The 12,791-nt window shown below is 47.8% G+C and overlaps 1 protein-coding gene across 1 annotated transcript in view; it reads right to left on the bottom strand.

Annotated features, from left to right (window-relative positions):
• Window positions 1–12,791, bottom strand: part of LOC144110741 (ubiquitin carboxyl-terminal hydrolase 24-like) — a 276,311-nt gene that overhangs the window by 154,481 nt on the left and 109,039 nt on the right. The window contains 2 exon segments of the mRNA XM_077643811.1: window positions 172–256; window positions 4,369–4,454. Of these exon segments, the coding sequence (XP_077499937.1) occupies window positions 172–256; window positions 4,369–4,454 (171 nt within the window).

The raw sequence follows: 12,791 nt of genomic DNA, 5'->3' as shown, positions 1-12,791 counted from the left end.
ACGAAATGGGGCTTCACTTTACTATAAAAGAGTTTACTATAGCAGGGTGCTACTGTATTTGTGGGGAAATAAGTGTTACAACTAAGCGCACACACCACACATCATCACAATGCCCCAGCAGCAGTGACAAGTGCCCACCAGACATTTGTGAGACTTCAGAAGAAAGCCTACCTTGATGCACATCTGGTCAAGTGAGTCGATCACTGCAGGGTCGGGTGGAATCAGGTGCAGCAGAGTCTGAACTTGCTCAGCAATCCTGCAAAGAGGGAAAAAATGAAAAATAACGATTTTTGCTGTCTACCAGACTGAAATAAAGGAGAAAAACAAAAAAGAAGACGTGACAAGAATATACATAATGCCCTAAAAAGTAGTTCAGGGAAGTCTTGGAGATGGCGAAAAGAAAGCCATAAGCCATAAAAATGACCAAAGCATTTACTGTCTAAGCTAAAACGATTTCTCTATGTTTTATCATGCATATTCAAATTTGACAATTGATACAAGAGCTATCGAGGTTAATAAATAAGCGTAAAGTAGCTCACATAAGGAAGTTTGATATGAAGAGAAACGAGCATGCTCTATAGAGCAGAGGTAGCCTAAAGTGGTGAAGCGGAAACTAGGCATAGGTGAAAATCAGATGTATGTGTTAAGAGACAAGGAGGGCAATGTCATTAGCAATATGGATAAGATCGTTAATATAGCCGAAAAGTTCTCCACAAATCTATACAGTAGCCAATGTAATCAGAATGTTAATGATAGAGACAGTAGCGCACAGCAATGCGTCATCCTGCCAGCAACGAACGAGGACATAAAGAAAGCCTTAGAAGCAATGCACAGGGGAAAAGCAGCTGGTGAGGATCAGGTAACAGCAGATCTAATGAAAGACGGACGGGAGACTCCGCTAGAAAAACTAACCACCCTGTATACGCAGTGCCTTATGACCTCGACCGTACCAGAAGCTTGGAAGAACGCTAATATAATCTTAATTCATAAGAAAGGAGACGCCAAGGACTTGAAAAATTACAGACCGATCAGCTTACTGTCTGTTGCGTACAAAGTTTTTACTAAGATAATCGCTAATAGAGTCAGGGCAACCTTAGACTTTAATCAACCAAATGATCAGGCAGGCTTTCGTAAAGGATATTCCACAATAGATCATATTCACATTATCAATCAGGTGATAGAGAAATGCACAGAATATAACCAACCTCTATATATAGCCTTGATTGATTACGAGAAAGCATTCGACTCAGTGGAAACCTCAGCAGTCATACAGGCATTGCGTAATCAGGGTGCAGTGGAGCCTCATGTCAAAATACTGGAAGACATATATAGCAACTGTGCACCTACCATAGTCCTCCATAAAGTCAGCAATAAAATTCCAATAAGGAAGGGCGTCAAGCAAGGAGACACGATCTCGCCAATGCTGTTCACCACATGTTTACAGTAGGTATTCCGAGGCCTTAATTGGGAACAGTTGGGCATAAGAGTAAATGGAGAATACCTAAATAATCTGCGATTCGCTGATGAGATTGCCCTGCTGAGTCACTCAGGAAGTGAACTACAAATCATGATCAAAATCATGACCAATGAGTTAGACAGGCAGAGCAGAACGATGGGTCTAAAAATTAACATGCAGAAAACCAAGGTAATGCTCAAAAGCCTAGCAAGGGAACAACCGTTCACAATTGGCAGCGTGAGCCTGGAAGTGGTGACGGAATACGTCTACTTAAGGCAGGTAGTGACAGCAGACCCGGATCATGAGAGGGAGATAACTAGAAGGATAAGAATGGGGTGGAGCGCATATGGCAGGATCTCTCAGATGATGAATGGCAGTTTACCAATTTCCCTCAAGAGAAAAGTACACAACAGCTGTATCTTACCGGTACTCACCTACGGGGCAGAAATGTGGAGGCTAACGAAAAGGGTTCAGCTTAAGTTAAGGACAACGCAGCGAGCCATGCAAACGCAGCGAGCCATGGAAAGAAAAATGATAGGTGTAACGTTACGAGACCTGAAGCGGTCAGAGTGGGTGAGGGAACAAATGCGAGTTAATGAGCTCCTAGTCAAAATCAACAGGAAGAAGTGGGCTTGGGCAGGGCATGTAATGCGAAGGCTAGATAACCGCTGGTCCTTAAGGGTAACGGAGTGGATTCCAAGAGAAGGCAAGCGTCGCAGGGGGCGGCAGAAAGTTAGGTGGGCGGATGAGGTTAGGAAGTTTGCGCGCATACGGTGGGTGCAGCTGGCAAAGGACAGGGTTAATTGGAGGGACATGGGAGAGGCCTTCGCCCTGCAGTGGGTGTAGTCGGTCTGATGATGAGGATGATGATGGTGACAGTCGACTCCAGATATTTTAAATCCAGATATACTGAACTATTGTTTATATCAAAGAAGACATCCCAACAAAAATGCAATGGACAACCATACCGCTATTGTTCACGTTGGAACTTCCACTCATCGAAACATTAACACACTGAATGGCGCCTTGAGCTACTGCAAGTTGTGCTTCTGATGATGCTTGTGCTAACTTTTCTGTGTGCGGCCGCACTGGCTGCGTTACCTTGGATGGCCGTTAGCAGTAATAGCTACGCAAAGACGCTATTAAACTGTGGTACGAAGGAAACGTGGGTGTCCAGTGTACCCAGTTTCCATGCGACAACGCTGTCATGCGAAGAAGCCAACTTTCTGTATATCTCTAGTCATGCAGCAGAGCCAACCTAGCTGACCAGAGACTTCCTTCTGTGGCTCTCGCCTGGCCTGTTTCACAAAAACCACCTGCGCCTTAATTTAACGAGAGCTCGTTCTGATTACAGTGAACTGGCAGAAAGATTAGACCTCATACAATAGGTGGTGACTAGATTTAGAACACCAATGCGGCTTTGAAGCAATGTAGGCTAGGCATAGTGAATACCAGCGAGTAGTGTGCCGCCAGAACACCGATTGGCAGCACGTCGCTGCAAGGAGCACGCCACAAGCATGGGTGCATCGAATTCTTGCTTTTAAATTACAGATAGGTTTATCTCCTGTGATGTTTTACGTATCAAATCATCGGTACACTATGTTTTATGGTCAACAAGTCTCACCTAGCTGCAAATGTCAGTTTTTCAAAACAAAAAAAAATCATGCATGAGTCGCACCGGTGTATAAGCCGCATCTGTTCATTTGGCAAGTGCAATAAAAAAGCACCGAGTATCCCTTCGTCAAAGAGAGAAATGAAAATACACGCTTGCAGCAGCTGCCGTGCGCAGCAGACGATCCTCGAGCTGTGATGAGCATGATCTCTTCCCGTGGCCCGCCCTTTTTTTGCTGGCCTTATTGACCAGAACACTTTTGAGAGAGTTTGCGCCAATCTCAGATAATTTTTTTCGCTCACGTCGATCTGTCTTCCTGTTGTCTAGATCTCGTTTTTCAGTGCACATTCAATGGCACGCAACTTGAATTTTGCATCGTAGCGTCTTCACCTCGCAAGCAGCGTCATGCTGTGCAAAAACAAAACGCAACGTGCAGAAAGCCATATGGATGTCACACTGAAATTGAAAATTTCGAGGATATGGCTGCACCTTCTGGACCAGATGTGGTGGTTCGTGCTTGTGCTGCCAGAGCGTCCAGTTTGGTTGTGGTGAGATTATGCGATTCTACATATAGAATAACATTTAAACATAAGAAATTTGTAGCTGCTGTGTTGTAGTCGTAGCACAGCATGATTCGCGGAACACTGTGATCCACTTTGGCGGGGAGCTATGTGCACATGCACAGATGGCCACAAAGAGGGCACATCTGCCACTGCACAGGCACAGTTGGGCCTCTGAACAAGAGAATCACAGCAGCGAATTGCACTGTGCTAACACTATTTAATAACTTGATTTTTTTTTAGTTTTAACTCAGCGATTCTCTTTTCAAGCATAGTTACCGGGCATGACAGAAGGTGGCGCACGGTGGCGTGTCATTTTTCGCCACATGTAAGTCGCACTGCTGTATAAGCCACACAAACAAAAAATTCAGAAAAAAAATGCACTCTCTACACTGGAAAATACGGTATTAAATTATATTGTGATGACTTTCGATTTTGACACACCTGGGATTGACTGCGCCTGAATGCAGAGGACTTGAGACTGCCTTCACGAACATCTAAAAGCCTATGCTGACACTGCAGATGACCGTGCCACTATACATTTACATTACAAAAAGAGAACTTGATTGCAATGCTTTCCCTTGTCTATGTCAATTCTACAATTTCTATCCCTGTCAGACATAAGACATATCCTGACCTTACTAAAGCAACCTCGAAAAAAAAATCAATAAAAAGTTTGCTGGAGGTCCATAAACTAAGAATGGCTTAATCCTGCAACAAGCACTGCAGCATTGGCCAACCTTGGGTCTTCCATGCTGGCCAGCTGGTACAGCATCTCGAACACGTTCCCTCCGCTTGAGATAACAACTCCTGGGAGCTGTTTCTCCTGAAATAATAAGACATGAAAAATTCAAGACACAATTCAGTAAACACTCATGACACCATACTTAAAGGGAATGTGAGGCGAACTCTATCAATTTTTTTTTTGTTAGCAAAATCTGATTGTTTGGCATTTCATGGCTTTGTTGCAGCTTGTCCGGGAGCAAAAGATGCATTTATTTCAAAGAAATTTAGATTCGAAGTTGAAAATGTTTTTCCCGTCGCTCCAGTTCAAACTCGGCGCCCTCTTATGACGTCACTGCGTCCTCTTATGACGTCATAGGACAGAGTGACGTGAAACGTGACATAAACGCAGACTCCATGACTTCTGACGTCTAGCGGTGCGGTCTACCAGCAGCCGAAATGAAAGCTACCACTGCCACACGTTGCAGGCATCTATCAGGGGTCACTACTGTCGCTTCATTTACGTTTGCACCGGCGTCTTGCCAGCGTTACGATGTATCCCGTTCCCGAACCCGACAAAGAAGTTCTTGCAAAAACTCCAGCCTGCATTTAAGCGACCTCAGCCCCACAGAGCGTGCTATGCTTTTGAGGGAGCACGGCTAGGTTAGGCGCCGGCGGGTCGTTTCCCCCTTCCTCAGTGAGCAGCCGTTGCTAATTAAATGTAACCCCAGTGCGGGGAGCCGTGAGGGGTGAGGACAAGGACGGCGCTTCGCGCACTTTGCGCGCTTCGGAGGCTTTCCGAAGCTTTGGGGTCAATGGATTGTGATTCCTTGAACGGCACCGTTGCATGGTGCAGTAGGAGGCGTCGAGGAGATTTCCCACGGTTGCAAGGGCCAGTTTTTTTGTTTTTTTTTGCACACAAAAAACGGACGGGTGCTCAAGGGCGCTCACATTTAAAGTTGGCGGCCGGCTTGAAAGTAAAGCCAACGCACGATGCTTCAACGGGTTCCACGTGTTTCCGGAGGTACGGGGCCCACTGGATCGGGCTCTCTCGCCCACTTGCATGTACCTTCAGATGTGTACTGTGAACGGATTAAATTAGCCGAGAGCTAGAAGAGAACAGCTCCGCCCAACTGGCGAAGCTATTGAATGGAGCCGTAAACAAACCAGTTGGAGGAGAGCGGAGTCACGGTCTCTGCGGGTTCCAAGTCTCTTTTTCTTAACTGCCTTGCATCTTGCACAGAGGTGGGCCAATGCCCTCATTTTTGCTTTTCATCCCTCACCCTCACTTTTGAATTTATGGCCCTCCCTCACCCTCACTAACAGTCATTTTAAAACTAGTTATTTTTTGTAGTCGGCAATATTACTGAGTAATAAACATTAGAGTAATACAGTTAAAACTCGATTTAACGAAGTTGAGGGGAGCCGTGAATTATTTCGTTAAATCGAGAACTTCGTTAAATTGAATGAGGCATTTCTTGGGCACATAATTCAGTACATTCGATTACAGTAAAACCTCGTTAAAACGTACGCGCTTAAACAGTACTTTCGTTTTAAAAGTAGTAAAGTCAAGTCCCCGACTGAGCACCCATTGAACATAATGCATTTTGCATCCGCATAAACCGTACCAGCTTATCGCGGTCGTATCGGTTAGCACGTACCATTTTCACTTTTCGTCGCACTCGCGCGTGACGAATTCACGCCGGTAGCACCAACCCAAAGGACGGTTCGGCTAGCGGCGCAACAATCTTCCCTAAATACCGCCGACGGGACGGCAAGCCACACAGCTAATGACAAATTGGCGCCAAAGTTGGTAATCATACAACTAGCGCAATCTTTGGGGGTCCGTATGGTCATCGTCATGACCCCCCGCGCTACTTTCGAGTGGGTAGCGCCAACACCACGACCGGCGCCGCTAGCGCGTATGAAAAGAAACAACAAAAATTCTTACTCGACAAGAAAGGCCCGAGGGGACTACAAATTTATTTTCCGCCAAAGAAGTCGGTGATCTTTGCCAGCGTGCGCTTTGTGAGCAACGGCCGCACCGATTTCTCGTAAGCCTGAAGTGCGTCCAGCGCGTCTTCCGTCCCCTCGTGTGCGCCGGCAAAATGTCGCAGCAGATCGAGAGCATTCATCACCTGACCTGGTGTCGGCACGGGAGCTTCGGCACCTGCAGGGTCGTCGGCAGCGTCTTCAACCGTCACTCCCTCCACGCTTCCTACAAGCCGCAACATATCGGCATCAGTCAAAACTTCCGTTGTGACTGCGTTTGCGTCGGCGTTCACGTAGTCTGAGAAACTTATGCCTGTGGGCACTTCATCCACTGAGCGAAGGTGTTCCCAGGCATCTTCATACTCGTGCACGGCGCTCGCGCAGTCCGGACCAGCTTCGGCAGTTTCAGGGCCTAGTGTACCGAAACCGGCAGTCCTGAAGCAGTTGACAATTATCGACGGCCTCAATGCTCTCCAAGCCGCCGCCACCATCTCAACCGCCATAAAAATATCTATTTTCGTCTCGCGCTTCAGCTCCAGGTTGAGGAGAACTCTGTCGACGACTCGACGCTTGTATGCGCACTTCACGCTATTAATTATCCCTTGATCCAAGGGCTGAACCACGGACGTTGCGTTTGGGGGGAAGTAGCGGAGCTCCACTCTGGTCAGCTCGACCTCTGCAACGTAGTGGGCCGTGCAGTTATCCAGCAACAGGCACAGTTTCCTTTTCTGGCGACACATGTCGCTGTCAAATTCCTTCAGCCATGTAGCGAAAATGGCACGTGACATCCACGCCTTTGAATTGGCAACGTACTTCACAGGAAGCTTTTTGGTGCCTTTAAAACAGCGCGGCCTCGCACTCTTTTCGATGACAAGCGGGTCTCGTTTGTCGGTGCCGTCCATGTTGACGCACAGCAAAAGAGTCAGCCTTTGTTTGCTGTGTCTGCCGCCGTGGCACGCCTGCCCCGCTCTCGTCGGCGTTGTAGACGTCGCTGGGGGCATATTTTCCCAGAATGTCGGGCACGTTTTCAGACTGCCAGTCGCCGACTACAGCCATGCTTACGCTGCTCGCTTCACCACTAAGCACTTTCCCGACGATGCCGTGTCGTTCTTTGAAGCGCGACAGCCAGCCGGGACTTGCCTTGAACTCGTTGTCGCCCAGCAAGCACGCGAAAGAGCGAGCTTTTTGTTGGAGCAGGTCTCCACTCACAGGGAATACTATTCTTCGCCCGCAAATCCATAAACCAGGCGAAGAGGGCCTCTTCCATTTTGCTTTGAGGAGTGGTCTTCAGCGTTTTTTTGCGCGAGATTCCCCGACAAAGTGGTGCGGAGGATGTCATCTTTCCCTTTCAATATTGTGGAGAGGGTACTCGCTGGAATGCCATGTGATGCAGCCACGTCACATTTCTTCTGTCCACTTGTCACAGCACGAATTATGTCCGCTTTCTCGTCCAGGGTAAGCCTTTTTCGTTTCTTGCAGGGCTCCATCTGATAGTCAGGAGGGTTAGCGGCGCGCTTGCTCGCACACACCACGTCCGCGTTCACGATAGCAAGGCTAGACTGATGGAGGCCTAACAAGCTGAGCTTGACAAAGACGTGCGTTCAAAGGCACGGGGAAATCCGCACAAGAGCGAACACAGAGCACAACACACAAACACACACAAAAAAAAAACACGCGAACTGCAACAGCGCCATCTATGAAATGTGGCACGAAACTTTTTTACTGCTGGCGCCATCTCGTGAGCTCGACTCAAAATTAAAACTCGTTTTGCGCCGTGCAGTTTGAAAAAAGCGACGGGATGAAGATGCTCCGCGCTGTTACCGCTGACTCGCAATCAATAAATTTTGGGGTGCTGTCTACAAAATAGACCAAAAATTAACACTTTTTCACCTTTATTTCTCGAAAAAAGGTTCGTTAAATCGGGACAGATCACGGAATCGGTTTCGTTATTTCGGGTTAGTCAAAGCATTGAACCCTATGGGAATTAGGATACCTTCGTTAAATCGAGATTTTCGTTAAATCGGGTTTCGTTAAATCGAGTTTTGACTGTAAACATAAACAGTAATAAGACAAGCCCTCAAGGCACTATTCGGCCACAGGTCAGATGCTTATATTGCTGTGCGTGCGTGAGTACGTGTGTGTGTTACTTGAGCTAATACGTGAGACAAACCCAAGACAGCCACGAGTTGAGCCCCAAAATATCACTTTGCCTTTACTTCTGGCACGCAGTGCATGCATACATGTGATAACATCTCATTGTTATGTATATGCACTGCTAGAACGAGACAATGCATAATTTGTGTCTGTGAACGAAAACTAATGTGCGCCAAGAATATTTACAAAATAATGCAGTAGCGTTTACCGCAACACTTAGGTGAAATGCTAAGCACAGAATAGACTCAGAACACGGAAAGTCTGTCGGTTGCTTAGTTAGCATTTCCCGATAACACTGCGTTAGCACTAGGTCTTCTCAATTCCTCCCCATTTCGTGCGGTTTTCTACATGCTCGTCTGATAACGCTTCGTCTGATGACGGGGCAGAGGGTACGAACACAAGAAAATTAGAGCGCGTGTTCACTGACGCAAACCTTGTTTCTCAGAAACATGGGACAGGAATGGATCTGGCGGAAGAGGGGAAGGTGGCGGGATGTCTGATGTGTCGAGGTGTGTCATTGTATCCACATGAATATTATGCGAATCATGAGCATGGCCGCGAATCCAGTGTATACACACAAGACAGGGGTATTTTTGCAGAGTTGGTGAATGGATTGTGTAATCTGGAATGTAAGCCGGACAGCCTTAAGCTGCTTAAGGGCGGCAAGGAAGTCAGTGTAAATGTTAACAATATCGAAAGTGGGCAAGAGAGGAAGGGAAGCAATTGCACTGTGTATCGCTTGAAGCTCCGAGGCAAGGGGGGTGCAAGTATCTGTGCTATATGTAGTGCGGGAGTTAAGATGAGGATGGGGGGGACTGTGAGCTGCGGTAACTCCCTGCAGTGCTGTGTGTGATGCATCGGTGCATGTTATGCACACTGGAGGTAGATGAGCGGCTGATATCGGCGGCGAAGCAGAGGAGCGATTGCCTGTGAGTTGACAGCATGACCACGGAAGAAGAGTCTGTAAATGATGAAGCTGAAGCGACATATCTTGCGTGCTCTGTTTGGCTCACGCTGGTAGATCATTCCACGTACTAAGCTGAGCATACTCTTGCAGAATGGGTATGGGTGTAATACGAGGAAGATAAGTCATGGACCGCATAGCCTCCCGATTGATTTCTTCAAGAGAGTCCCACTGTCGACGGGTGAGGCTATGAATTTGGGTCTGGTACACTATCCGCGTGTTTCGTGGCATTTCCTAAAAGCTTTTTAAATCATTTAGATAATGTAAATAGAATATATTTTCAATGTAATAAATACCATGCTTAAAAAAGCTGTGGCGATGGCGCAGTGGTCTGAAGCAGCGGCCAGCGGAACTGATTTTTAGTGCCGCCGCGGGTTCGGATCATGCTTCCCTAGCTATGAAGCTTTTGTTCAGTAGTGTCCTCCCCGAGTGCAATGCCGGCTTTCCGCTGCAGTGAGGCTCTTAAGCTGTCGTTTAAAATAAAAAAATTATTCAGGCCACTTGCAGATCAAGCGGATCACTAAATTACAGCATCTGGGCTGAATAATGGATGGTAATCACTAATTCCTTGAGTCTGGACTGAACGATTTTCATGAATTTGTGAATGGAGAGAACTGACCAAATCTACCACAGTAAAAGTCTATAGTGATGAATTAGCACGGAAACTTACATCATATGCTATATCAACCGAAGTAAGGCAGTTCAGGTCAAGCAAAAGCATAGAAATCAAGGTATGTCATGCAAAACCAGGACTAATGGTGCTAGCGCACGATAATTCGTGGTTAACCCTAAGCTAAACCACCCGTAATTTTTTGCTTGCCCGTCTACGCATTACCCAAATGCACAGTGTCAGTTCCCTATCATGCCTGCAAGAAATTTGGTTCATAAAATCAGGCGCGATTACGTGGTCACACGTCTCACCGACAGAAATAAACCAAGAGAAGTTCCTGTTATTGGAGAGCAGTTCAACTTTTCCTTTTGTAGCACCTCGTACAAGGCAGAGCGAGAGATGATTCAGACCAAGGTGGTTAAGCTGCTGCTTCCAAAGTCAAACTACAATGGTTGGCTTTGCCCACCCCATTGCGACACTGCTTTCCTATACCGCAATTCCAGCGAAAATAGAAATATACGACTCTACAGAACTCCGCAAAGTATGAAAAGAAAAATACGACACTAGTGCCGCCAACAGGCTTTGATTTGACAGTGGAATTTCGCATAAGCATTTTTTGCGCTGCAGCCAGTTCTTTGAAACCTCACTGAGCTGAAATCGGACTTCAATCCGGGAAGCAACGCTTAGAATTTGGGAATTCAACAGCCTTAAAGGTATCATTTCTGCATGTTTTAATATACACTGATATTCTGACAGACTCGGGGCTCATAATGAAAATGCTGACTGCGGTACCACGGTTCCTGTTGGACCGGCGGCCACCCGCACAGCCCGACCAGTACCTCTTTGTTAGCACACTATACACGGTGTTTCAGCTAAAACTTGACACAATTTTTAAAAATAGGCTTTTTGAGTTAGAAGAGCTCTTTTTTTGGCATAGCATTGTCAGTGGTGCAGTAAATCGCGGCGACGGAGAAGGCGTGCGGCTCCCCGCCTTTTGTGTTCGCCCCGTGTACCTCCAGATTGCAGAAACTACGTCTTCCCTGGGAACCTTCTCCCTAATAACTAGCGTTTTAGAACAGGAATCTATAACGGGCTGCACAGACAAAAAATATTAGCTGGAGTACGGCTCTGGCCACCACCCTTGCCCTCCCTCACCCTCACCTCACAATGTCTTCCCTCCCTCATCCTCGCGAATTTTTTTGCGCCCATCCCCCCTCACCTCACCGAATGAAATCTTCATGAGGTGAGGGTGAGGACGCCCCCATGAGGACTCGCCCTCGTGAGGATGCCGATCTCAGATCTTGTCTCCCGTCCCTAACAAACGATTTCCGCTAAGTATTCCAAGTTGACTGGCACAGCCGGGAACGTTTCGCCGGGTGAGCGTACGAAGACACAAGTGCTCTTTATACTGCTAACTGCCTTGTACGATCACTGACCATCGTGCCATCATAGTTTTTCATCGACCATGGCGATCATGTGACCAGCCTTAACAGGCTCCTTCAAAGGTTAACTAGCACTTGAAGCGGCACTTGCAGTTCCTCTGCTGTTCGGCGCTTGCAAATCAAGGCACGTCAAAAACAAAACCACGAGGCACGCAAAGCTCATACAGTCGAGCCCGCGTATAATGAACATGAGCGTCACGTGGCATCCGTTCGTTATATCCCGAAGTTCGTAGTAAGTGGACCACAGCTTTAAAGACAGTTGCTTGTCAAAACACGAAATTTTTTCTTTGAGAAAAAGTCCGTGAAGGACGCCTGTTTTTGCAGCGCAGATCCGATGAGGGAGGTTTCCAGCTTATTTAAAGCAGAAGCGTGCTATCACCGAGGCTCTTGGCATAGACAAGTTGTCTGAGGCTCTATGTAGTTCATTGCTACGGGCACGCTTATGGGTGCTGGCTCCGAAGTTTCATCCTCATCCGATTCCTCCGTGTGACTCTCGTCCCGCACTTCAGAAACGATGCCCTCGTCCGTGCACGGTTCCGTGGTATCGGCGTCGTCATCGACAGAAATGAAATCATTAAAACCAATGTCATGACCCCCCATGTCGGAGTCGACGACGTGCTGCCATAAAACGCCGCCAGGCTGGTCATCTCCTGAAGCATCAGGCTCGGCATCAGACACCGTGTCGACGAAGCCGAACTTGTGAGAGCAGTTCCGCACGCCAGTGGCCGTCGCCTTCGCCCTGGCCGCTTTCATCACCTCTACCGCTGATTACAATGGCAAATGGGCACGGTGTTCCCGTCCGCCATCCCGAATTGCAACCAGGGCCCGAGATTTGAACGAAGCTAACGAAACGCCCGCACCGCAACATGATAAACAAGATTTACAAAAGTGCGCGACGGGGTAGACATGCAACGTGCACAGGCGGCAATCAAGCCAATCAAGCTAAAGATATACAGACGCATAGCGCCAGCGGAGAGACCAATGAGGGGCGTCTGTGTGCATCAGTGCAGTCACCTCTTGGCTCCCACGGAAAGCCTGCTTCACGGAGCGTGGCCTCCGCGATCGGCACTGGCAGCGGTGCGGCTGATGGCGGAGGCCACGCGCGGATTTGCAAGACAGTGAGGAGACGGGAGCGGAGTTGCGAGGAGGGGCGGGGAAGGTGCGTCGGCGCGGAAAGGGTAGCTCGCTTCAGAGCGGTACGAAACGGGGCGGGCAGTTTGCCTGGGATGAGGCTCAAGGAAACGTGCCGCGCGCCGTGTGCACAAAGGTGTCAGAGTC

The sequence above is a fragment of the Amblyomma americanum genome, chromosome 11 (assembly GCF_052857255.1).
Source record: "Amblyomma americanum isolate KBUSLIRL-KWMA chromosome 11, ASM5285725v1, whole genome shotgun sequence".
Classification (NCBI taxonomy): Eukaryota; Metazoa; Arthropoda; class Arachnida; order Ixodida; family Ixodidae; genus Amblyomma; species Amblyomma americanum.
Note: the sequence above shows the minus strand (reverse complement) of the source record. Positions and strands in the feature narration are given on the sequence as shown.